At 39.3% G+C, this 25,365-nt stretch overlaps 1 protein-coding gene across 8 annotated transcripts in view; it reads right to left on the bottom strand.

The window, feature by feature from the left end:
- Window positions 1-25,365, bottom strand: part of drc3 (dynein regulatory complex subunit 3) — a 41,527-nt gene that overhangs the window by 7,679 nt on the left and 8,483 nt on the right. For all 8 annotated transcript variants that reach the window (XM_059653966.1, XM_059653965.1, XM_059653967.1 and 5 more), the window contains 5 exons: window positions 22,593-22,712; window positions 20,725-20,834; window positions 16,059-16,236; window positions 5,199-5,330; window positions 1,046-1,116 (listed from right to left, as the gene is read on the bottom strand). In XM_059653966.1, coding sequence (XP_059509949.1) covers window positions 1,046-1,116; window positions 5,199-5,330; window positions 16,059-16,236; window positions 20,725-20,834; window positions 22,593-22,712 — 611 coding nt within the window. The remainder of the gene's footprint in view (window positions 1-1,045; window positions 1,117-5,198; window positions 5,331-16,058; window positions 16,237-20,724; window positions 20,835-22,592; window positions 22,713-25,365) is intronic.

Genomic DNA, 25,365 nt, shown 5'->3' with positions numbered 1-25,365 from the left:
AAAAAAGGGAGTGTCAGAGCTATTGACATACTGATAGCTGACTTTGAAGAGCTAGTACTAGAGTCAAGGACTTTTCATGTGTAAATAAAGGGTGACTTGGTGACGGGATACTGACTTCTATGGAGTTATTTTAGATACAAGCAGACTATTTAAGTTTGACAGAGAGTTGTTTCAAAATCCACGGGCTCAAGGAAGACTGGAGTTTCAAGGTTATTTTTTACCTCAGGCTCTCTGGGCTTCTGGCAATTGCAGCTAATACAATGTAAATTAAAATTTTAAAAAATTCTTGATGATGATCAGGACATGTGCCTCTTTGGTTGTGTAGTGGTTAGTACTTTATGTTGTGCCTGCAGCAAATTTGGTTCAACTCCTAGTCACAGCAGTAATTGTTTTAGGGGAAGCAATGGCTGAGTGATATTATCGCTAGATAATTAATCCAGAGATCCAGGCAACATTGTGGGAACATGGGTTCACATCCCACCATGGCAGATGTTGAATTTGATTTCGATTTTTAAAAAATCCAGAATTAAGAGTTTAATGATGACCAAGAAACAGTAGTTGATTGTTGGGAAAACCTATCTGGTTCACTGACTTCTTTTAGGGAAGGAAACAGTCTTACCTGCTCTGGCCTATATGTGACTCCAGACCAATAGCAATGTGGTGAATCTGAGTTGCCCTCTGGGCAATTATAAATGGGCAATAAATTCTGGTCTAGTTCGTGATACCCTTATCCCATGAATGAATGAAAAAAGATTGGATGTGCTGGCAAAATCAAATACCTCATGGGTGCAATGGTTCCTGCAGCAAGATATATGGAAATGGATGAATATTTTTGAATTGATTTGCTTTCTTGGGATGTCTTTTGAGCATCAAAAGGCATTACCCATTCCATTTAGAATCTGAGGAATGACCCCTGGCAGCACCTGTCTCTACCTGGTCTGTGAAAGGACCTGTTCCTATAGGATCAAAACCTTATTTCTCATTCGTGCTTTAATGTACTGAAGCTAACTTTTGCTGATGATTAAATGTTTACATCAAAGGATATAGAGCTTGTACGTTTTCAACATAACTTGTTACAATTTCGGAAATATTTCGTTCAAAATTGATCATCGTTTCCTGTAAAATCAAACAGAACAACAAAGCATTAGAACTATCAGTTATAACAGAAATAATGGAAACTTGGCATTTTACTCATGTTCAAGAATGTCCTTAGAAGTACAGGCCAGCATGAATTTCCTTATATTGATATCAAGGCTCCATCTTTTATTCTCTCATTCTATCCCAGGACGTTAAAAACAGTGGAACTAATTCACATGTTTCAGCCCAATCCCTCTTCCTCCTCCTATGACCATCCAGAATTTATCTCATTGGTCAGCTGATATTTGCTCTTATCTTCAGCCATGATTTCATCCTGTAGTGAGCCTTTGGCCATTTGTGTTTATCAACAAAACATAATATTGTACCTTTGTTTAAGATACGTCGTAAAGAGAAATCAGGGAACTATAGACCTGTGAGTCTGATTTCGGTTGTGGGTAAATTGGAGGAGGTGACGAGAAAGATAGGATTTATGGACATAGAGAGGTAAAAATTGATTAGGGATAGTCAATGTGGTTTTGTGCCAGGAAAATCATGTCTCACAAACTTGATTTTTTTTTGAGAAAGTTACCAAAGGTTGATAATGGCAGGGCAGTTGACATTGTTTATGTGGATTTCAGTAAAGCCTTTGACAACGTTCCACATGGTAAACAAATTAGTAAAGTTAGCTCAAATGGGATTCAGGATGAGCTTGCCAATTGGATACATAATTGGCTTAATTGCAGGAGACAGAGAGTAATGGTGGATTAATGCTTTTTGGACCGGAGGCCTGTTACCAGTGTAGAATTGGTTCAGGATGCACTTTTGTTTGTCATTTATATAAATGATTTGAATATAGAAAGCATGCTTAGTAAGTTTGCAGACGACACCAAAATTGGTAGAATAGTAGTCAGTGAAGAAGGTTTTCTAAGATTACAAAAGGACGTTGATCAAAGGATCAATGGGCTGAAAAATGGCAGATGGAGTTCAATCTGGATAAATGCATTTTGGTACAACAAACAAGGATAGGGCTTACAAAATTAATGGTAGCCTCTTGGGTAGTGTTGTAGAACAGAGGGACCCAGGGGTGCAGGTACATAATTCTTTGAAGTTTGCATCACGTATAGACAGGGTGGTTAAAAAGGTGTTTGGCACGTTTGTCTTCATTGCTCAGTACTTTGAGTACAGGAGTTGAGAAGTCATGTTGAGTTTGTACAGGGCATTGGTGAGGCCTCTTCTGGAATACTGCATCCAATTCTGGTTGCCACATTATAGGAAGGATATTATCAAGCCGGAGAGGGTTCAGAAGAGATTTACCAGGATGATGCCTGATATGGAAGGTTTGAGCTGTAAAGGAAGGCTGGATAGACTGGGACCTTTTCCACCGGAGAATAGGCGATTGAGAAGCAACCTGATAGACATTTGTAAAATACTAAGACGTATAGATAGAGTTAACAGCAGTTGTCTTTCCCCTAGGATGGGGGATTTCAAGACTAGAGTGCACATTTTTATGAGTTGAGAGGAGAGAGATTTTAAAAAGACAATGAAGGTGTTTTGTGTGTGAAAAGTACCTCCTGAGGAAGTGGTGGATGCAGGGACAATTACAATATTTAAAAGATATTTAGATAGACACATGAATAAGAAAGGTTTGGAGGAATAAGGGCCGGGAGCAGGTAAGTGGAACTAGCTTAGTTTGGGATTATGTTCAGCACGGACTGGTTGGACCCAAGGGGCTGTTTCCATGCTGTATGACTCTATATATTTTTCCACTTAAGCATTACAGGAGGCACACAGACCAAAAAAAAACCCAAAAATAAAACATGTTGTGGTGACCACAAGCACAGAGCTGTTGGAACGTCCTTGCTGATAATTACTGGTCAAGGAAAAATAGTAGCCGGCTTCTGTTTGTTTTTAATGGGGGGCAGTCATAACAGTTTGCAATTCCAGACATGAGAGCCCTGGTTCATTGGTGCTCTTCCTAACTTCGAGAACACTGATCATCCCACCTCTGCCTTGCTATGATCAACTCAATCAGTACTAAGCTCCTCCATTACCACACCATTGGATGGCTAATTAGCCATTTACAGCCATAACAATTTTAATATTTAGTCCCTAGGGAGACAGACTGATACTGCAGAAAGTATTTTCGGGATGTTGGATGCCTTCAAGGCAGAGATCGACAAATTCTTGATCTCAGAAGGAATCAAGGGCTATGGGGAGAGTGCAGGGATGTGGAGTTGAAATGCCCATCAGCCATGATTTAAATGGCGGAGTGGACTTGATGGGCCGAATGGCCTTACTTCCACTCCTATGTCCTGTGGTCTTATGGTCTTATTTGCAGTTACAGGTTGTAGATTTTGTAGCAGTATTTTTTTATTAGTTGATTCAGCCAAAATGCATTTCATTTGCTGAAACACAAACAGAAATTGCTTGAAAAGCTCAGCAGGTCTGGCAGCATCTGTGAGGAGAAAGCAGAGTTAATGTTTTGGATCCAGTGACCCTTCTTCAGAACTGGATTAAGTATGTATGTTAGGGAAGGGATGCAATTTTCCTTACTAACCCCTATAACCTGTGGGATATGCAATGTTAGATATTACAGCAGTAAAGTTTTAAATTAAATAAAACTTGTAAAGACCCTTCTGGGCCATAGGTGGTGATGGGCCATGATGTCTTGAAGAGCAGTTGGATCCAGATTTTCATTTGTTACCTACACCTGTTGAGCTTAAAGTTTTGGCCAGGGCAAGAAGCTACAATTGTGTTTCAAAATGAGGGCACGAACTAATCTTTGAGCCAACAAGCAACAAAACAAAAAAAAAATGCCGCAACAAACAAAATGCAAAATAATGGTTGAAAGTCAAGGAACTGGTACAAATGTGAACACTTATTTTCTTTCTGAGAGTAATTCATTGTTTAACACGTGTTAGAAGCAGAGAAACTGTACTTTTCAAACAGATTTAAGTGCAATATAGCAAAATGTTTTCCCTAGAAAAAACCTTGCACAAGGAGGGATTTGTCTCTAACTTTTCAGTTGTGAGATGGATCAGCCAAGACCAGAATTCGGTATATGAAGAATTATGAGAACTGCTTCCAACGAAGTGTGGTGCAGCTAATTACTGCCATAATCCAAAAGTTTTTTTTTCCCCCACATTTAAGCATCTTTTGGATAGTAGCAGTAAGGAATCAAGTTTGATCCTCAAATTATGCAGAGGTAGCTGATTTCAGCTAACGTATCAGTGGAGTTCACTCAGTTGGTCCCAGTGTAGTTAGGCGAAACTGGGGTAAAAAATCCAAGTATCAATTTTTGATTGTGATTCTGCCATCCCTGCAAATCTTGGACAAAGATAGAGTCAGAGTTGGCTGTGAGCTTGTTGTTATGATTAAATTTTAAATCATTGAGCACTGACAAACTACGTGGACAAATGAAGGAAGTTCTTATGATTGATGTACTAAAAGCAACAACTACTTTAGAGTTGTGGAACTATGCCTCAGTGAGCAACAGCACTTACAGGGAAAGTTAAACCTTCTGTCATTTAATCACCACTGTTCTTCACTTGATCACAGACCTTCCCTTGGTTCACACCTTTACTTTTAAAGTATCTTTATTCTCACTTTGTACTTATTTGTAAACTGCTAAATTTCTAAATCTTCTCATTCTGGTGAAAGGTAATTCAACTGAAACTTTATTAACTTGGTTTCTCTCTCTACAGGTGCTGTCTGAGTGTTTTCTGTATTTTCAACTTTGAATTCCTCTGTTGTCCATCATGCACATTCTTTCAAATTTTAACAGGAAGTGGTTTGTTCCAATGACAATTTGGGGGTATAGATTTCAAGTAGCTTGTAGAAGAATAAGAGGGGAGTTAACAAGAACATTTTCTCATCCAGAGGATGATGGAAGTTTGGAACTTACTGCCTGAAAGGATGATAAAGACAGAAACCTTTATCCAATTTAAAAAGTACATAAAGGCGCATTTGACATGCCATGACCTACAAAGCTATGTAACAAAAGACTGAATGTGGGACAAAGCTGGATACTTCTATTTTTGGCCAACACAAACACAATAGATTGAATGAATGGCTTCATTCTAAGCTGTAAAATTTTATTATTTCTAAGTTTACTTTCTCACCTCCAATTGGTCAACCAGTTGCATCTCTAGGTTCATCAGTTTGTTCCACAGCTGATCGACCTCTATTCTGAATTCTCTGATCATTATCTCTAGAAGTTGAGAATCATTCGTATGTTGTATTTCACTAAATTGCTGCACAGAGAAAATAATAGTCAGCTTTCTTTGGTGCAGAACACACTGGCAATGCTTTCCCTAACACAAGTATGATACATTTATATGAAACATTTACAGTTAATCTGTGAAATAAAACTGACTTAATCCCAGTTAAAGGGAGGAAAAATATTTCTGTGTATTAGAACATGCACGCTTATTTCCAGTAATTCCAACCTCTATTGAGGTAGTAGGTCAGTGAAAAATGAAGGACCAGAAACAAAGAAAGAATGGAAAACATGAAAAAAGTGAGAGAAAAGTAGGTACTGAAGAAAAAACACATAAGGCGGAATGAAGAGAAAGGATGATAGAGGGAAAGGGAGGGAAAGAAAAATGTACTGCAAAGGAGAAGGAAAAGCATAAAAAAAATCATTCAAAGCGTTATTAAAGCTTTGAGCAAAACAGGAAACTCAATTCAAGATCGCTCTTAGAAACTAACCTGCAGCAAAGAATTACCATGAATATCCTACTCTGTACAGTTGATTTTGTATTTGTTTAAAATGGTGAGATCACAGAAATATTTATTGGCTTCAAGAAGTGGACTGAGATAGTCCATAACAGCCTGCTTGATATGCAAAACATTGAATACAGAATTTACCCCAACCTTTTGGATATTAGAAAGATGGGCAGAACAGAAAATAAATTCCTTAGACATCATTAAAGTGGACCTGCATAAAAACTCATCTATTGACTACAAAAACATAAAACTAATTGCACATCACATATATGCACATCACTGTTTTAAAAATAGAAATCGAGTTCTCATCTGAGTACTGTACTGCTTTGGTAACAAATTTGTAGTTATATTTATGACAGAACAACTTTCACATGGTAGGATCCGTTATTAAAAAGGGAAAATGGAGTTTATTTCATGATCTTTCACCAGTTTAAGGGATCCCAAAACACTTTACAGCAATTACAAGCAACTGTACATCAAAAGGTACTTAATATCAAGGAACTTATTGAAGTTACTGCTTTAAATTAAATTGACAACATCAGATGTCACTTCCCAAACGGATAAGTTTGCGGTCGATGTTTGTTTCAATAGAAAAAAGACAGATATGTGTAAAACTTTAATAGAAGTGTTCCTCTCAAAGCTGGTTTGAAGGGTGATGGTGTTGGAACATATCAAGAACTCACTTATTGGAGCATGTAGCAATCTTTGCCACATACTTTAACCCAGACATGACATTAGTACATATTGTTTCTGTTTCCTCATTATTCACACATTTCAGTGTGAAAATGGCCAATATCCATAAATGAAAAGATTTTTAATTAAAGGAGGACCTCTGCATAGGAGCAGAATTCTACACTAATTCTCAATGCTTCAGCAACCATAGGAATAGTAGTGACACATGGGAAGGATTTCTTCTGGCACATAATGATCAACAACTTTAACTTGCTTGCTTCACCAGTTGAAACATGAACAATAGTGACAATTTGTCCTCACTTTTCAGCACATTAGCCTCTGTGTTCAAAAAGATAATTCTCCGCCATTTCAGACAACTCCAGCAGAACGCCACCAAACACATCTTCCTCTCACTTCCCTGTCTGCATTTCACAAGGATCACTCCCTCTGGGACGCCTGAGTCCATTCCTTTACCACCAACCCCGCCCCCTTCCCACAGCATCTTCCCATGTAAACACAGAAGGTGCAACATCTGCCCCTTCTCCTCCTTGCTGCTCACCATCCAAGGGCCTAAACAGTCTTTCCAGGTGAAGTAACATTTCACGTGTACCTCCTCCAGCCTTGTGTACTGTATTCACTGCACCCACTCTACATTGAAGAAACCAAATGCCAACTGGATGACCACTTTGCGGAACATCCCCAGTTCATGCACAATCACGACCCTGACTTTCCCGTAACCGATCATTTTAATACATCTACCTGCTCACATGCTCACATGTCTGTCCTTGGCATGTTGCAGTGCTCCAGTCAATCACAGCGCAAACTGGAGGAAAAACATCTCATCTTCAGACTAGGCAATTTACAATCTTCTGCATTTAATATGGAGCTTAATACTTTCAAATTGTGAGCTCACACCCATTCCTTCCCTTTCTTTTAGTTTTACTTGTTAATTCTTGGTTACCTTGATTTCTCTCCTCTCTTTGGCAACTACACACACCATTGTTCCGCCATTCTCACATTCTGATCGCTTAATGTGCTCTATCAACATCTTTTCCCCCCCTGCACTCCACACCCCTCCAACCCCTACCCACTTACTATTGCAGAAATACTCCCACCTCCATACTTCATGTCAGCTCTGATAAAGAGTAATCTGGACTCAGAACGCACATTGACTTTTTCTCCATGGATGCTGCTTATTCTGCTGTGATCTCCAGCATTTTTTGTTTTCAGTACAGATTCCAGCATCTGCTGTAATTTGCTCCTAAGTTGTGACATTTTACGCTTTTAACCTTTTCAAGTTCTTAGTAATGTCTTGCATCTCCCTGAAGTGCAGTACAGGAAATAGAGCAGGAGGACTCCAGTGTGTCCACAGCAGGTACATGCTTCAAGGAAATACCATTCAACAACTCATGCACACCTTCCATTAGCTCAGATATGTACACCACAGTGAAGAGACTGAGGGAGACAGATAGTTGTCACTTGACAAGGTGGACATTACAAATAGTAGTGTCTGCTGACACTGAAATTGTGGAACAAATGCAACTACTTCCTGGTTTTGGACTAGATCAGGCCCCCTCAAGATATTTTATGAAGGTAGCCTAGACTCTAACTTTTCTTATTTTTAAGGAAAATGCAAAGTGCTGTGTTCCAGATGCAATGCAACTGGTCAAACTACTCGACATTAAAAAAATGTATTTAAACACTTTAGTTAAAATACAACCAAAGAAAGAGGAATTTAGAATAACTTAACTCTATTGGAAATCTTAACAGAATAATAGGGAGGTGATGGCCTAGTGGTATTATTGCTGGACTATTCATCCAGAGACCCAGAAAATGTTCTATAAATATGGGTTCTATAAATATCTAGAATTAACAATCTAATGATGCCCATGAATCCATTGTCAACTGTTGGAAAAAAAATTTGGTTCATCAATGTCCTTTAGGGAAGGAAACTGCCATCATTACCTTGGCTGGCCTACAAGTGACTCCAGACCCACAGCAATGTGGTTGACTCTGAATTGTCCTCTGGGCAATTAGGAATGGGCAATAAATGCTGCCTAGCCAGCGAAACGCTCGTTTCATGAATGAATAAAGAATAAAGGGGAATAAAGGAATAGTTACATTAACTTTACTAATTAACTGTTCAAATATAGTAACATCCCAGAAGCACACCCTTTGGTAAAAAGGCAAATTCAAAGAAACAGATTTCGTCTCGCATGCAGTCTAGCAGCCTAGAAAGAGAAACTCAAGCTTTTGGCTGTAATCAAGAGAAGGAAAAATAGCTTTCACTTCTTCAAGCTCAGAACGGCATCTGTTTAAATTTAAACCTAAAAACTAGAAAAAACCTAAAAATACTGGTCTGAGAGAGGTGGCCACACCCATCCAGGCTACTTGCATTGTTCCAACTTTAAAAATAACCCAAGGCCTCACAAGCTGTTTACTCTAGTGGTTATGGTAGATTGCTCACTATCTCTGCCTTACAACCTTCAGAAAAAAAAAGATAAAATAACCCGTTAAAGCTACAGAATCATCACAGTGCTCATTTGGAAACAGATATGCGCAGCTCTGGACAATCTTTGCTATTTTGACATGTACAAATTGCACACTCAGCATGCACACAGAGTAGGCACAACATTGAAACAGAATCCAGCCATAGAAAAGGCCTCCCGGGAGGTAGCAGGGAAAGCAGGGAAGGCAGAAAATCAGAGAGGCAAGGGAAAATCACAGAAGGGGCTGGAATAAAACTGGATGGCTGTGAAAAATTGAAGGGGCTTCATCCATTCTGTGCTCTCCTCCTCTGCATACAACCATTCTTCTCTCCTGTTTTCTGGAAGCACAGCCTCCCCAACTCCTCCAGTTCTTTCCAGGGTCCTGATGTTGATCTCTGTCCTCGCAGTTCCTGATCTCCCCACCCTTTTCCGAAAAGGGTCACTGGACTCTAAATGTTAATTGCTTTTTCTCCTCAGATGCTGCCTGAAATGGAGAAACTTAGCAGGTCTTTGTTTTTATTTATTATTTACTTTACTAGTCCAATTCAGTTTCTGGTAAATGGAACCACAGGATGTTGATTCAGGAGAATTCAGTGTCGATGATACTACTGATTGTCATGAAGCAATGGTTAGATTCTCTTTTGTTGTAGATGGTCAACAACTTGTGCGGTGTGAATGTCACTTACCACTTGTCAGCCCAAACCTGGACATTGCTGCATTTGGACTTAAGACTGCATCAGTATCCGAGGAGTCATGAATGGTGCTGAAAATTATGCAGTTATTAGCAAACATGCCCGCTTCTGACCGTATGTTGGAGAGAAGACCATTGATGAAGCAGAAGAAGACTGTCAGACCAAGGACACTACTTGAGGAACTCCTGCAGAGATGACCTTAAGTTGAAATCACTGACCTCCAACCACCAGAACCACCTTTGCACCAGGCACAACTCCAACCAGTTGACAGCTTTCCCTGATTTTCATTGATTTAGTTTTGATAGAACTCCTTGATGCTATACTTGTCAAATGCAGCCTTAATATCAAGGGCATCATGCCTGTACCAGTTCCCCAAAGAGCTAACCAACCTGGCCATTCCCCAGCCCTATCTCCATAATCCTCTAACTTCATCACTTTCAAATATATATCTAGTTCTCTACTGAAACCTCCCATAGAATCTGCCTCCACTTCTCTCCCAGGCAGTACATTCCAAATTCTAACAACTTTCTAAGTAAAGAAGATTATCCTCATTTGACTCCTAGCTCTCTTGCTGACAGTCTTGAAATTGCGACCCCCTAGTTAATGACACACCAATTAGTGGAAACAGAATATCCTTCTTTAACCTGACAAAATTATTCATAATTTTGAACATCTCAAAAGGTTACCTTTTAATCTTCTCTACTCTAAGGAAAATAAGACCAATTTCTCTAATCTTTCCTTGTAGCTAAAATCCCTCATTCCTCATATCACTCCAGTAAATATCTTTTAAATTCTCTCCAAGGCTTTACAGCCTTCCTTAAATAAGCTGTCTAGACTTAACATAATACCCCAAATGGGGTCTGATCAATTATTTATAGAGATGTAGCATCACTTCCTTGTTTTTGTACTGCCTCTATTTATAGACCCAATGATCTTTCAAGCTTATTAACAATTGTTTCAATTTGCCTTGTCACCTTCAGAGAATTTTGCTCATGAAACATGAGGTCCCTCTGTTCCTGTACTCCTTTCAAAGTTGTACCATTAAGCCTGTATTGTTTCTTCTAGCAAAATGCATCACCTCAAACTCTCTGCTTTGAAATCATCTGTGAGGTGTCTGCCCATTTGGCTAACTTGTGAATGATCCCTCTGAAGTCCCTTAGCACCTTGCTCCCAATTCATTGTCTTCCCTAGCTCAGTATCATCTCCAAATTTGGAGATCTTGCCCTTAACACCCATCTTGGAATAGTTTATATAAAATCAGAAAAAAACCAGGGCCCTAACAAATCCCTGGGGAACACCACTTTCAACTTGTCTCCAATCTTTTACACTTCCCCTCCGCTTCCTTTCTTTTAGTCAATTTCTAATCCATGCTTGCCAAGGACCTAACAATCCCAGGCATTTCTAATTTGCAATCCAACCCACCACGTGGCATTGTGTCAATTATTTTCTGAACGTTCAAACGTACAACATCCATAACGTATGCAACCTTGTCAAAAGAATTACATTTGTCAGACATGGCCTGCCTTTGACAAAGCCATGTTGACTATTTAGTATAAATTGATTTTTTTCTAAGTGCATTTTACTTTATCTTGTACTTTGGCCTCCATCAGTTTACCCACTACTAGTGTCAAGCTGACAGACCTGGATAATTTTCAGTCAATATCTCTCTGACATTGATATTAGAAATTAGATTCCCTACAGTGTGGAAACTGGCGCTTCGGCCCCACAAGTCCACCCCGCCCCTTGGAGCATCCCACCCAGACCCATCCCACTGTAACCCACACACCCCTGAACACTACGGGCAATTTAGCATGGCCGATCCACCTAGCCTGCACATCTTTGGACTGTGGGAGGAAACCGGAGCACCCGGAGGAAACCCACACAGACACGGGGAGAATGTGCAAACTCCGCACAGACTAGTTCGACTCCAGCCTAACCCGAGGCTGGAATCGAGCCCGGGTCCCTGGTGCTGTGAGGCTGCAGTGCTAACCACTGAGCCACCGTGCCACCCACGGTCATTTCTGCAGCCTGGAAAATACGTCATTTTTAAAAAATCTCAATGTCTGAGTCTCCCCAACCCCCCTGGAGTATAGAATTACATAGATTCACAGAATGTCTCATCTCAGTCCAAAGTAGCCTTCCCTTATTTTGAAATTGTGTCCCGATTCTAGATTCCCCAACCAGAGGAAACATCTTGTTCCGTCTATCGCTTTAAGTTTTTTGTATGTTTCAGTAAAAATCACCTCTCATTCTTTGAAACTGAAGAAAATATAAGCCCAGCTTCCCAATCTTCAGACAGTTCTGCCTTTCTGGGAACATGTCTGGTGAACCATTGTTACATTCCTCTTTGAAAATATTTTTCCTAAGGTAAGGAGTCAAAGCTGCATACAGTACTCAAGGTGTTGTTTAACCAAACTTCTCTACAACTGAAGCAATACTTTGTTACTCTTGTACTTAAATTCCCTTGCAATAGAAAGACCAAACATATGTTGGTCTTTCTAACTGCCTGCTTCACCTGCACATTAGACTTGAGTGATTTAGTGATGAGGATATCCAGGTCTCTTTGTACGTCTATACTTACAAATCTCTGTCATTTAAGAAATACTCTGCCCATTTGTTCCTCCTACCAATGCAAATAACCTCACTTCTTTTATATTCTATTCCACCTGCCATGTTCTCACCCACCCGCTAAGCCTGTCCAAATCCTAACTTTGTGTCACCTATGAACTTGTAAATAATGCATTTACTCCCTGGATCTAAATCATGATACATAGTGAAAATCAGGAAGCACATGGCGATCCTTAAGGTACCCTACTACTCAGTCTGCCAATGTGAGAATAACCCATTTATTATCACTGTCTTCTGCCTGTTGGTCAATCCTTAATCCATGCTATCACATTACCGTTTGCTTACATGATTAATCTCCTGTCAGGCACTTTAACAACAGGTTTGTTAAAAACAATTGCTAATCTGAAATGCATGTTGATAGTGCCCGATCAAAACATTATTATCTGAGCATCTATTAGTCACATCTTTCAGAATAGATTGGAGCATTTTCCCTACTTCTGATGTAAGACTGACAGGTGATTGGTTCACTATTTATCAACTTGTTCGGGGATATTATTACACACCTCAGGAGGGGGTGAGACTTGAATCCAGGTCCCATAGCTCAGAGGTAGGCATACTACCACAATGCCACAACAGCCTGCTCATATTGTTTGGTCCCCTAAAACTAACTCCTATCATGCTTGCTCCCTTGTAGTTCTACCAAACAGAATCTATTTTGTTCTTTCAATATGAAATGCTTCGCAACTAATGTTCTGATCCCATCCCTTACTATGAGGAAATGGTGGATGATATGAAGACATACTATGTGCCTATACTCACTGTAGAAGATCCAAATAATATTTGAAATAATTGTGAACCAAGTGTTGTCGAGGAAGAAGGAAGTTAAAATAATTACAATCACCAGGGAAATGTTATTAAGAGAAACTGGCACTAGATATTGATAGGCATCACAGAAGAAATCTGTTGGAAACAATAGAGGTATTGTTTTAAGTTTCCCGAAAAAAAACAATTGTTTCTGGAAGGATCCAATTGGATTAGATAATGACAAATATTCAAGTTAAGGAGTCTGCTTTACTACCACAGAGAAAATATCAGAATATATAAGTGTTGGGTTGCTGGGCTGAAGGGCCTGTTTCCACACTGTAGGGATTCTATAATCTATAATCTGTTTTTAAAGAAAATGTAGCAGGGCAATTAGGAAGTCTCAATGCAATCAGGGAGGGTGAACATGGTTTTGTGGAAAGGAAATCATGTTTGACTACTTTATTGGGTTTCTTTAAAGGAAATGACACACGACATGGATAAATGGAACTCCTGGATGTGCTACAATTAGATTTCTAGAAGACATTTAATAAAATGGTACATAAAGTTTACCATACAAAATGAGAGCTTGCTATATATTTCCTTGTATAAATAGAAGATTGGATAGCCTGAGCCTCATTGTAGAGGAATCATGCAGTGTCCACCAATGCTCTCAAAATCTTTAGACAGAGGTGGGCACCACAGGGAATGGACAGCTTTATTTCCCTCCCCAACTCCATTTTGATTTAGTCTCATCCTTCTCTTCTTAACCATCACCCCCCACCCCCTCCACCACATTTTAATAACAGCATAGTCCTCAACAAGTTTTGCTTGTTAATGTTGAATTCGCCAAATGGGTGTTTTCCTGGTGGTGGAAAAAATGAACAGTAAAGTATACACACAGAAAGTATATACTGTGTAACTGTTTAAAAATAAATGCCAGCACAAGGGTCCTCTTGTGGCACAGTGGTAGTGTCCTGACCCACTCCTGTGCTAGGAGGCCTGAGATCAAGCCCCACCCGCTCCAGAAGCATGTAATAATATCTCTGAACATGTAGATTTTAAAAAAGTTTAATTTTTTTTAAAAAAACCAGCAAAAGGACTCCAGTGGTAGTGTCTCCAGCTCTGAGCTAAGAGACCTGGGTTCCATGTTCTCCTTGCTCCAAAGATTTGTGCTACCATCTCTGAAAAGACTGATTAGAAAATATCTACAACTGTTAGAACAAAGAACTATGAAGGGAGGATATCATTTGTGTAACCCTGTTGCTAGATACAAATATCAATTTAAAGTATAGGATGATGATTTAAAAAGCCAGCACAATCATAATATGCTTAACAGGCTTCTTTTGTGTGGCTTGATTCTAGGCTTCCTCTGAACACAGGTGATCCTGATTTTAAAAAAAAATTCATTAACTGATCAGAAATTTTTCAGAATGGCAAGATGTGTATTTTTTAAATTCATTCATGAGACTGCCTTCCTCATGTAATGCATGGATATGGTGCAACAGACATAAGACATAGCCAAAGCTCTAAGTCCATTCGTCAACCAAATTAGAAAGCTAGTTTATTTAAATGTACTTACGCTGTCCAATATTCTTAAGGCCTGCAAAATGTCTTCCCTCAATCTTTGATCTGGGGGAATGTTACTAAGCAAAGAGACTTGGGAGTGCAGGTTCATAGCTCTTTGAAAGTGAAGTCACAGGTAGACAGGACAGTGAAGAAGGCATTTGGTAAACTTGCCTTTATTGGTCAGTGCATTGACTATAGGAGTTGAGACGTCTGTTTGTGGCTGTACAAGACATTGGTTAGGCCACTTTTAGAAAAATGCGGTCGATGCTTGTCTCCCCGCTATATGAAGGATGTTGTGAAACTTGAACGGGTTCTGGAAAGATTTACAAGGATGTTGCCAGGGTTGGAGAGTTTGAGATATAGGGAAAGGCTGAATCAGCTGGGGCTATTTTTCCTGCTAAGTCGGAGGCTGAAGGTTGACATTATTTAAGTTTATAAAATCATGACAGGCATGGATAAGGTGAAAAGCTAAGGTATTTTCCCCATAAGTCCAAAATTAGAGGGTACAGCTTTAAGGTTTAAGAGAAGGGAAAAATTTAAATGAGATCAAGGGGCGTCTTTTTCATGCAAAGGGTGGTGCGTTAATGGAAAGAACTGCCAGAGGAAGATGTTGAGGCTGGTACAATTATAGCATTTAAAAGGCATCGGGATGGGCATGTGAATGGGGAGCATTTAGAAGGTTATGAACCAAATGCTAGCAAAAGAACTAGATTTATTTAGAATATCTGGTTGGCATGGACAAGTTGAACCAAAGTGTCTATTTCCACGCTGTACAGCTCTATGATGCTAAGGCTCTAAAAGTAGGTTAAACAGAAGACCATTTTAATTTATTGCCTCTATTGGCCTTCAGGGAACAGCTCTGCCCAGTTTAAAAATATACAGCAACTAGCAAGTTGGCGGGTTTTGTTTCTAATCTCTCAGTGACCTCAGCTTAGACAGTAGTCTAATTACTACAGCTAGCCTCAGTAGTTTAGCAGTTGGATACAGTAAATCAATCAGGACTCCTGACTGTTATCTAATGATCCCCATTGGAATTGGTATAGAGACTATTTAAGGCCCCAAGTGGTGCCCTAGTTGAGTTCTGCAAATTCAGCACAGGCTAGAGGCTGGGTGAAACTTCAAATCTTCCTGGTTAGTAGAGAGCTGCATCATGTTGTTTACTGCCTTTACCCAGTTTCAGGAAACTAATTGTATAGATCAAATACTTGATAACTTGTTGAAAATGAAAGCTCACTAGGTGGCCTGTAAGTGGAAACTTTGGTCTCATTTACAATGATAGCCATGATACCTTACCTCTCTCATTTACTTTATATCCCTCTGTTCCAGTCATATACTTAAAGTAGACTTTAACACATCAATTCCACCTTCAAAACACCAATAATATTCATCATCTATTTAAAGATACCGACTGATCTCTATAGGTTTGGAATTTTCTGCTCTTCTCTTTATAATTTGTTCTTACCTCTTTATTCTTCTCTTCAAATTCTTTGATAACTTTTACTCCTTTTTGCTGGTTTTCTTCAATCGCTTCACGGAGGCATTCCATAAAATGTTCCAGTTCCTTCTGACGTTTTTCATGCCCTTCAAGCCCATGGGTAAAGAGCTTCTGGCAAATGCTGGTGAACTCAGCCTTGAATGTGGTATATTGTCAAGGATACTATTGTGTTTATACTTTGAAAGATTATAAAATGTTTTATTCTCAAAAGTATGGCTGCCACAAAAACTTTCCTATTCATTTTTACCCCTATCACATTTTAGAGCAATCATTTGCATAAGTTTGCATTTCCATCGAACATGTTCTGTTGCACAGGGTTTGTCAATTTATTATCAGGTTAAAGAGACACAGGTAAAGGCCATTAATTGATTAGATGCTTTGAGCATATATAAAGAAAGATTCAAGAAGCTCATCTTGTGCACTGGTAGTGTCTCTATGTCTAGGCCAGGAGACCCAGGTTCAAGTGCCACCTGCTACAAAAGTGTGTAGTAACATTTTTGAACAAGTTGATCAGAAAAGTAGATTAAAAGTGAGAGTAGGAGCCTCAAAACCAAGGTTTATTTAAAAGTTTCCCACAGGGACTCTTTTCCACTGGGGCTTTGGAAGGTGAAGTGTGACCTATTTGAAGTTTATAAAATCAGGAAGAGCATTGATAAGGTGAATGACAAGGATCTTTTCCCTAGGGTGGGGCAGTCTGAAACTAGAGGGTGTATTTCCAAGGTAACAGGAGAGATTTTAAAAGACATGTGGCAACTTTTATTTTACAGACTGTGGTTCATGTGTGGAATGAACTAGCAGAGGAAGTGGTGGATGCAGTTACAGGTATGTTTAAAAGACACTTGGATAATTCCATGAATAGGAAAGGTTTGGAGGACCATTTGCTAAGCACAGGCAGGTTAGACTGGTTTAGTTTGGGAATATGGTGAGTGTGGACTGCATGGACTGAAGGGTCTGTTTCCATGATGTTTGACTCTATTACTCTATTTACTTTGTTGCAGTTGCCCTTTAAGGGCATGTAAACTAGCTAATTTGGTTTATTCAGTTTTTTTGTGCCAAAGAGTATAAAAAAGACTTTCCCACTTCACAACACGAGCAGGCCTACCCTGAAGTTTTATTTGTAACTTATGCCCTAGTCCTCTGCACCCTGTTGCAGAGGACGAGCAGACAAGTCAGAGGACCTTCTTGTTAAAATTCTCCTAGACAATTGACAATGAACAGGCTGTAAAGGAAATGATTGGTCTGAATGCTTTACTTCCCTGTATGGTTATATCTGTGCTCAAGTATCCCAGGAGTGTATCATTAATCCTAAAAACATGATTTTCTTATAGTTCTGAAGTTTCCTTCAGTCTTGTTATAGTTGCGATGGCCCTTTAAAATGGTTTCAACTACTTTATTTGGGATCATGAACTCAAAAGAGTATAAAGAATGACTTGAATGCATCATCTTCCCTCATCTCAAATTTTAGTTCACTGATTTAAGTTTTTTTTTAACTTAAATTCTTGTTTTTGTTACACTTCCCATTTAAGGGACTATCTACTAGCTAATTTTGGTTCATTAGATGATTGGCTTCTCAAGAGTATCAAGACATTCATTCCTGTATTACTGTTTGACAGGGCTGCTCCCCAAATCTGTTTACACTTTAAGCCCATGCTCCTAGAAAACCTTTGGACAACCAATGTCAAGGAGGGCAGCAATCCTGAGGACGACTTAGTTTGCCTGCTCTGAGGCATGGCCAAGATGGCTATTAACAAGTCAAAACACTGAACAGTTAAGAGGTTCATTCTACCAAGGTGCCTGTCCATTCTGTGATTACATCAACATCTGGATGCCCTTTGAGGGAGCATATAATGTCCTTGAGGCTTTCCATGAATGGTGTCTGCTGTATTATCAGTCTGAGGGATGTTACTTAACTTTAAAGCAAACCTGTCAAAATATTGATTACTAACACCATGTCCTTGGAAGGGCTGTTAATTAGCTTATTTGTTTATTACTTTAAAGTGTACAAAGACATATCTAGCTTTTGTTGCTATATCTGTTTTAAGGGGCTGTTCAATGAGTTCATTTTGTCCTCTGATTGTTGTTTGCTCACAGACTAAAGAAAGCCTTAAGGAAATCTTGTGACAGTGAGCAATATGCTTGCTTCTGGGCCAAGTCTCACTGCATGGACTCATAGTCAACAACAGGTCTGTCCATGTTATGAGCAAACAGGCCAATTAGCAACCTGCAAATCACTTCAACACACCCAATTGCAGGCGATAAAAGAGACAGATTCTAATTTTTCCATGTGATGGAAATAAAGTTGATGCCCTCTACAACGACTATCCATAACTCCACACTAAAACATGCACGGAAATGTGTACTCCACATCACACTACCAGCTCCTCCAAAAAGCAATGTTCATTAAATGAGGATTTTTAAAATAAAGTGGGTGTTGGTTAGGGAGGAGGCAGAAATGTGTAATGATTCATATATTAAGCAACAAGATTGGTGTTTGGCTTCCACCTTCACCATCAGAATGAATTAATGCATTATGTCACAACTAATAAATAGACAACTGAACAAGTGTCAGTTCATCATTGGCATACGGTATTATAGTGACTTTGTTTTCAACTCCCCCTTCTGGGGCATATTTGCTATTCACCTTCCATATTTTGACCAGCATTTAACTCCATCGCAATCTCCAATTCAATCCAGTAAGGGTCTGAGTAGTGTGTAGACCTTTATAATCAGGTGCAAGTGTACAGGGTCAAGAGTCTATCGCCTTAATTTCAAACTCACCCTGATTATGGTGGGGTAAAGAAGGTCAATGTCAGCTTACTGTCCAGAGGCCTAAAGAGACCCTTGGACTTAAACAAGGACCTCATCCCACCACTACTGCTAGGAAGGATGAGCTATATACATTGGGAGCCTGCAGATCTACCTTGGTATAATCACTGCAGTGTCAGGCTGGCACACTCATTATCAGGAATCCTGTGCTCTGAAGGGGTCCAGTGGCAAAGGCCATCCTCACAACCTTCACTATAGTCCTTCTACCCTTCACAAAAGCCTACCTGACTCGCCCCAGTGATCTCAGCCTATTCACCTGTATTCTGGTGCCTGCTTCAAATCTAGCAGTGGCCACTGTTCCTGATAGGTCATCTGATCTCTTGGAGGTGGGATCATCAATGGCAGACAGTAAACATTTGAAAAGTATTTAATTCTGTTGGGGCTCAAACTTTAAAGAGAATGGATGAGCCACAATTGTGGCCTAGGCATTAAATATTTGCAGATTTTTCCATCACCAGGACATGACACCTGAATCAATCTGGCATCCACATGTACACATCCACTTCTAATGAAGATGTCAAGATAATGATTAAGAACACAAACCCTGACTGGGTTCAGACAACTCCAGATGAGATCAGCCAACTGAATACAGAATGATTAGTGCAAGTGCTATTTTCTAATCTGAGGGGATTGGTCTTCCTGAGCTGAACTACTTATCTGCTTAAAAAATAAAATTTAAGGGATATTTGCAAGTTTCTACTGTATAAATGGAAATTAATAAAAAAGACTATTTCTATTGTGCATTTTACAACTCAAGGCATGTCAAAGAATTTTACAGCTGATGAAATATATTTTGAAACACTGTCACCATTGCAATGCCACAGTCAATTAGTGGATAGAAAGTTCTCTAAAACAGCGTAAACAGTTAGGTAATCCACTTTTCTGTCATTGATTAAAGGATTAATCTTGTCTCAGTTCATATCTTTCAAATATTAGACAAATTTCCAATAGACACTGCCACAGTGGGCCAGCTAATTATTCAATAGCCCAGTCATATGAATCAGGCAAGTATAAAACACAGGGCAATATGGAGGCAAACTAGGGAGGTCAGAGGACCCCTTCATGGCCTGGCTAAAATAGTTATTCACAGGTCAAGGCAGTGGCCTGTGGAAGAGTATCTTAATTCCCAATTGCCTGTCTCTCTTCTGTGCCTACTTCCATACCCAAGTATCCCTCAGAGGAAGCATCTGGTGTCCACTAGTACCCTCAAGGTTTTTAGAGAGATGGGAAATACAGGGACCTCCCCCTCAAATACTATTTTAACTAAATTGCCTCCCTTGATTGCCCCACCTTTTTGATATTTGTTATTGTTACATTGTCCCCTCTGTTGTTTGTTAGTTAGGTGATTGGTTGATTTTGCGGTGGTTTCTCAAAAGAAAACACACAGGAAGGGGTCTTGTGGAACAGTGGTGATGCTTTTGCCTCTAAACACAAGGTCCAGTTGAAGATCCACCTGTGCCCAGAGGTGTGTCAAGGCACTTCCAAACAGGTTGATTAAAACAACAAACACAGAGCCAAACGCTAGTACTATGATTACTGTTAACACTCCTGTCAAGAGGTTCAATCACATCTTATGGATGTGGATGTTAGATGTGGGATGTGGATAGGATTGGGTTCATGCAAAATTCTTGGCATTGGTTTGGGGCTTTGAACTTTGCTACTGACCAGCACACAAACGTTCTAGTGTGTGACTTTGTAAATCTGAATTCATCTGTCACAGGTATAAATTTTGAATTAAAATGGAACAAATCTAAGGTTGGGGATTAATATCTTTAAGGCATAAATGACCTTTGGAAGGGGATATGTGTCCACAAGTTCTGTTGCTCCAGGTAACATTAAAAGCTTTGGTGCTTCAGGATCTTCCGAGAACATTGTGTTGAACAGGCCGGGTCCATTCAGATATTCTACATAGGCAGCCTTGATTAAAAAATTAAGTTATTAAATCAAGGAGATCTTGCTCCATCATAAGCACAACAGCCTAACTCTGATTACAACTTTAAATTCCATCAGTTATTAAAGAAAGAATTGCTGATGAATCCGCTGTTCGTCTGATGTGAAATAGATGGGCAACACACCCACCCATGTTTCGGTCAATAAAAGATATAGACTCAATGACTGTCAAGGCTGTGAATATGATGAATCACCACAGGTGCTGGCAAACTTACCAATGCTTTTCCTCATCTAAAGTTCACTTTGCCTTTTGCTTACAGGATTTCTGCAACAAAACGGAAGGGATCCCAGCCAGTGGTGACAGGCTGAACTGGTCAATCAACAGTGCCTTATTGTACACCAGACTAACCTAGCTCAGATACCAGCTTTTTTAAAACTATCTCAGAGGGTGATTGTGGCTCTAAACTTCAATTGCTAAACACATCGATTTGGGGAAATTAATAAATATCATTCTTACCCCATCAATTGGAAATGGGAAATCTGCCAATGTGCAAGGATTTGGTTAACAATTAGTTTATTTCATACCTAGAAGTAATGGGTTATTTTTGCATTTTCTTTTGCAATCATGGTGCACAATAAAATAATGTCATGTCCAGTGACAAGTGTTCAACTTATCCACTCTCCTCCCCAAAGGGGAAGAAGATCACAATGCTCTCCAACTTGTTGTTTCTGTTTAATTCAAATCCTCTCTAACATACAAGGGTATAATCAGACTTCCCAAAGTATTTCTTCATACTGGGCATGGATTGTTTCTTTTATTCATAGAAGATAAGCGTCACTAGTTTATCAACATTTACTGTCTTTTGAGAAGATAATACTGAGTCACCTTTTTGAACTGTTGCAGTCCATCTGGTCCAGGTACCCCTGTACTGCTGTTACATAAGCAGTTCCAGGACTTTGATCCATCCACACTGAAGAAACATGTGAAATTGTTGTAAATAAGGCTGGTGTGTAACTTGGCGAGGGAGGAGGTTTGGAGGTAATGGTGTCCATTTGAAACGTGAAAAGAGGCTTTTAAAGTTGCAACATTGCATCTTGTAATTGGTAAACATAGCAGCCACTGAACAGTGATTGTAGGTAGGAAACAAATGTTGAAGTTGGTGCGTAGAGTACGGATTGTCCTGGACAATGCTGAACTTATTGGGTATTGTTGGAACTGCACTCATCTAAACAGGTGAAGAATGTTTCACCACACTCCCTTCAAGATGGTGGGCAGGCTTTGTGGAGTCAGGAAATGAGTTACTTCCATCAGAATTCCTAGCTTCATATCTGCTATTTGTAACTGTAATATTCATAAGGTTGATTCAGTTCAATTTCTGGTCAATGGCAACCTCCAGGATGCTGATGGATGGGGATTCAATGCCATTTTATGTCAAGGGGAAACAATTATATTTAATCTTGCTGGAAATGGTTCTTGCCTGGCATTGTGAGAACCTTTGCTGATTTATCTTTTTCTTTTATCAATTTTGAATTATGAGATGGAAATGAGCTGTCCTTGCACACGTGGGTTTTTCAGCAAATGGCACTAAATAGGACTGACGGGTGATAAGTACATATTGGATTTTTTTTCCCTTTTGAGGTTTTTATTGCTTTCTTGAATGAGCTCAAAACATTATTTTAAATAAAGTATTTATTACAAGGAATTGAATCTTTGCTAAGAAAAATATTTATGTGACTATGTGATTTGATAATGTACTGCTTAATTCATGATACAAGTTGGCTTACCTTATGTAGAGCCAGTTCCTCCTCTTGTAACCTTATTTTCTCAAGCTTTTTAAATGCTACATCTTCATGGTATATCAAATTTGCAACAGCACTGTGATGTTTTTCCAAAGCAATTTCTTTCTATAACAAATAGAGATTTTTCAATTCATGGCTTTTGCAAATTTTCTTTGACATCTGAATCAGGTACCATCGATATCCCTGTGCACGTGACTGATAATTGCACATTGATCTCTGCCAATGCATTGTGAATTTAGATGTCTCAAAATTAAAGATTTAAGTAGTACTTTTCACGACCTCAGGATGTCGCAATGCCCTTCATAGCTAATTACTTGTTTTGAAGTGTAATTGCTGTTGTAATGCAGGAAATGTGGCAACTAAATTGCATACAAGCTCTCATAAATATATTAAAGGGGTAAATGTTACAAAAGCACTCAATAGAACTCATCTACTCATCTTGCAGATAATAACTTGACACTGTTAGATTCATCAGAAAGATCAAATACTGTAGCATCTCAATTTAGTAACATATCCAAAAGGTAATACCACTAACATTCCTTCAACATTGGCCTGGAATTCTGCTTGGTAGATCTCAACATGCTTTCCCACAGTCGATGGCCCTTTCACATGGCATGTTACATCTTTGATAAAATGCATATTTTAAAAAAATTCTTATTATTCCTTCTTTGTTCTATTGTAACAGTCAGGATGCATAGAAATAATTATTTACTTCCATCAAATAGTTTTGTTGAAGTCCAGCATACAGTACCTTTCACTTATAAAAATGGAGATCCTTTTCTTGTTAATTTCTTCTCTACCTCTTAAATGCTAATAGAAATGAGCTCCTTGTTGGTGTAATGGATACTTGGCTACCATCCATTGTGAGCCTACCCATTAATTATCAATAGGCAACTTGATCACAGGAGACATCACTGATGATCTCATTTTCATTCTCTCTTTCATTCTGGGACCATTGGACAGCAATCAGCAGCTGGTACGGTAGCCAATTTCATTGCTTCACAAAGATACCAATTTAATTCCAGCATTCCACCAATGTTATTGTTGAGATCTGCTAATTCATCAGAGATGAACCTGGATCTTTTCCGTTCTGTGAGCTTCACCCACTCATGGCCTTGGCCAGTTGGGCCATTGGGAAACACTTTTCTCTTGTTAAAAATGAACCACTATCAATCCCACATGACTGAAATTGTGTTTGGTGGCCTGTAAATTTGTAGACAAGGAAAGTATTTATATTTAATACTTTTAGCCTGCAACTTGTCCTTTGTGAGGGTACCTCATGCACCAAAGTGAGCTAACCTATTAACACTTATGGTTGAGACTCACATATAAGAATATAGAACAATATAGCACGGACCACCACGGCTGTACCAACCATGCAAAGTAATCCCATCTGCTGAACATGGTCCATATCCCTCTATTCCCCACCTGCCTGTCTCTATCTCTAAATGCCTTCTAAAAGTTGCTGTCATATCTAGTTCTACTAACTTCCCTGGTGGCATGTTTTAGGCACTGACAACCCTTTGCATAGAAAAAACTTGCCTTGCACATCTTCTTTCAACTTTCCTTCTCCCATTTTGAACTTATGCCTGTTAGTATTTGACATTTCCACCCTTGGAAATGGACACCGACTATCCATCCTATCCATTTTCTCTTCTTCAATCAGGTCACCCCCTCATCCTCCAACACTCTCGCAAAAACAATCCAAGTTTCTCCAACTTCTCCCTATCAGTAGTACACTCTAATGCAGATGACATCTTGGTAAACTTCTTTTGCACCTTCTGTAAAACCTCCACATCCTTCCTATAGTGTGGCGACCAGAACTGCACACAATACTCCAAATATGGCATATTTATGTAGGTGTAACGTGACTTAGCAACTTTTATACTCATTGCCCCAACTGATGAACATAAACATGCCATAGGCATTCTACATGATCTTATCCACTTGTGTTGCCACTCTCAGGGAGCTATGGTCTTGCACCCCAAGGTCCCTCTGTATAACATCGCTCCTATGGATCCTGCCATTTATATCTTCCTCTTGCAATTTACTTCCAAAACATGTCACATCACACTTGTCTGGATTAAAATTCATCTGTCATTTATCTGCCCAACGATCCAATTGGTCTATGTCCTGCTGTATTCTTTGACAACTTTCATCACTATCCATAACTCTACCAATTTTCGTGTCATTTGCAAACTTAAAAGGGTCAGTGGAGTTGTGTTACCGATTATGTCTCACTTTATCCCACCTGATAAGCCCTGGAATGTTTAGCTGCCAGTCCTGCCCTTCTCTTAACCAAGTTTCTGTTATGGTTGCAACATTGTACCTCAACATATTAATTCAGGCTCTAAGCTCAACTGCCTTTTCTGTTATACTCCTTGCATTAAAATAAAATAGACTTCAGACCACCAGGTATGCCATGCTCATTAAACAGGCCCTGCTGTTTCTTCCTATCAGGCTTATTTGACTTAATTTCTACTTTGCTGCCACGTTAGCTGAAACCCTCCCGACTGGCATTAGCAAAGCTTTCTCTAAGTATATTGGTGCCCCTCCAGTTTAGGTGCAATGGGTCCTTCTTGTAAAGTTTCTACCAGCCTAGGAAGAGATCCCAACGATCCAGATATAGAACATAGAACATAGAACAGTACAGCACAGAACAGGCCCTTCAGCCCACAATGTTGTGCCGACCATTGATCCTCATGGATGATATTAAAGTCTTCCCGTCAACAGAGTCTATAGCCACGCTTTCAACTGT

The sequence above is a fragment of the Stegostoma tigrinum genome, chromosome 23, assembly GCF_030684315.1.
Source record: "Stegostoma tigrinum isolate sSteTig4 chromosome 23, sSteTig4.hap1, whole genome shotgun sequence".
Taxonomy (NCBI): domain Eukaryota; kingdom Metazoa; phylum Chordata; class Chondrichthyes; order Orectolobiformes; family Stegostomatidae; genus Stegostoma; species Stegostoma tigrinum.
The sequence above is the reverse complement of the archived record's forward strand: the minus strand, read 5'-3'. Positions and strand labels throughout refer to the sequence as shown.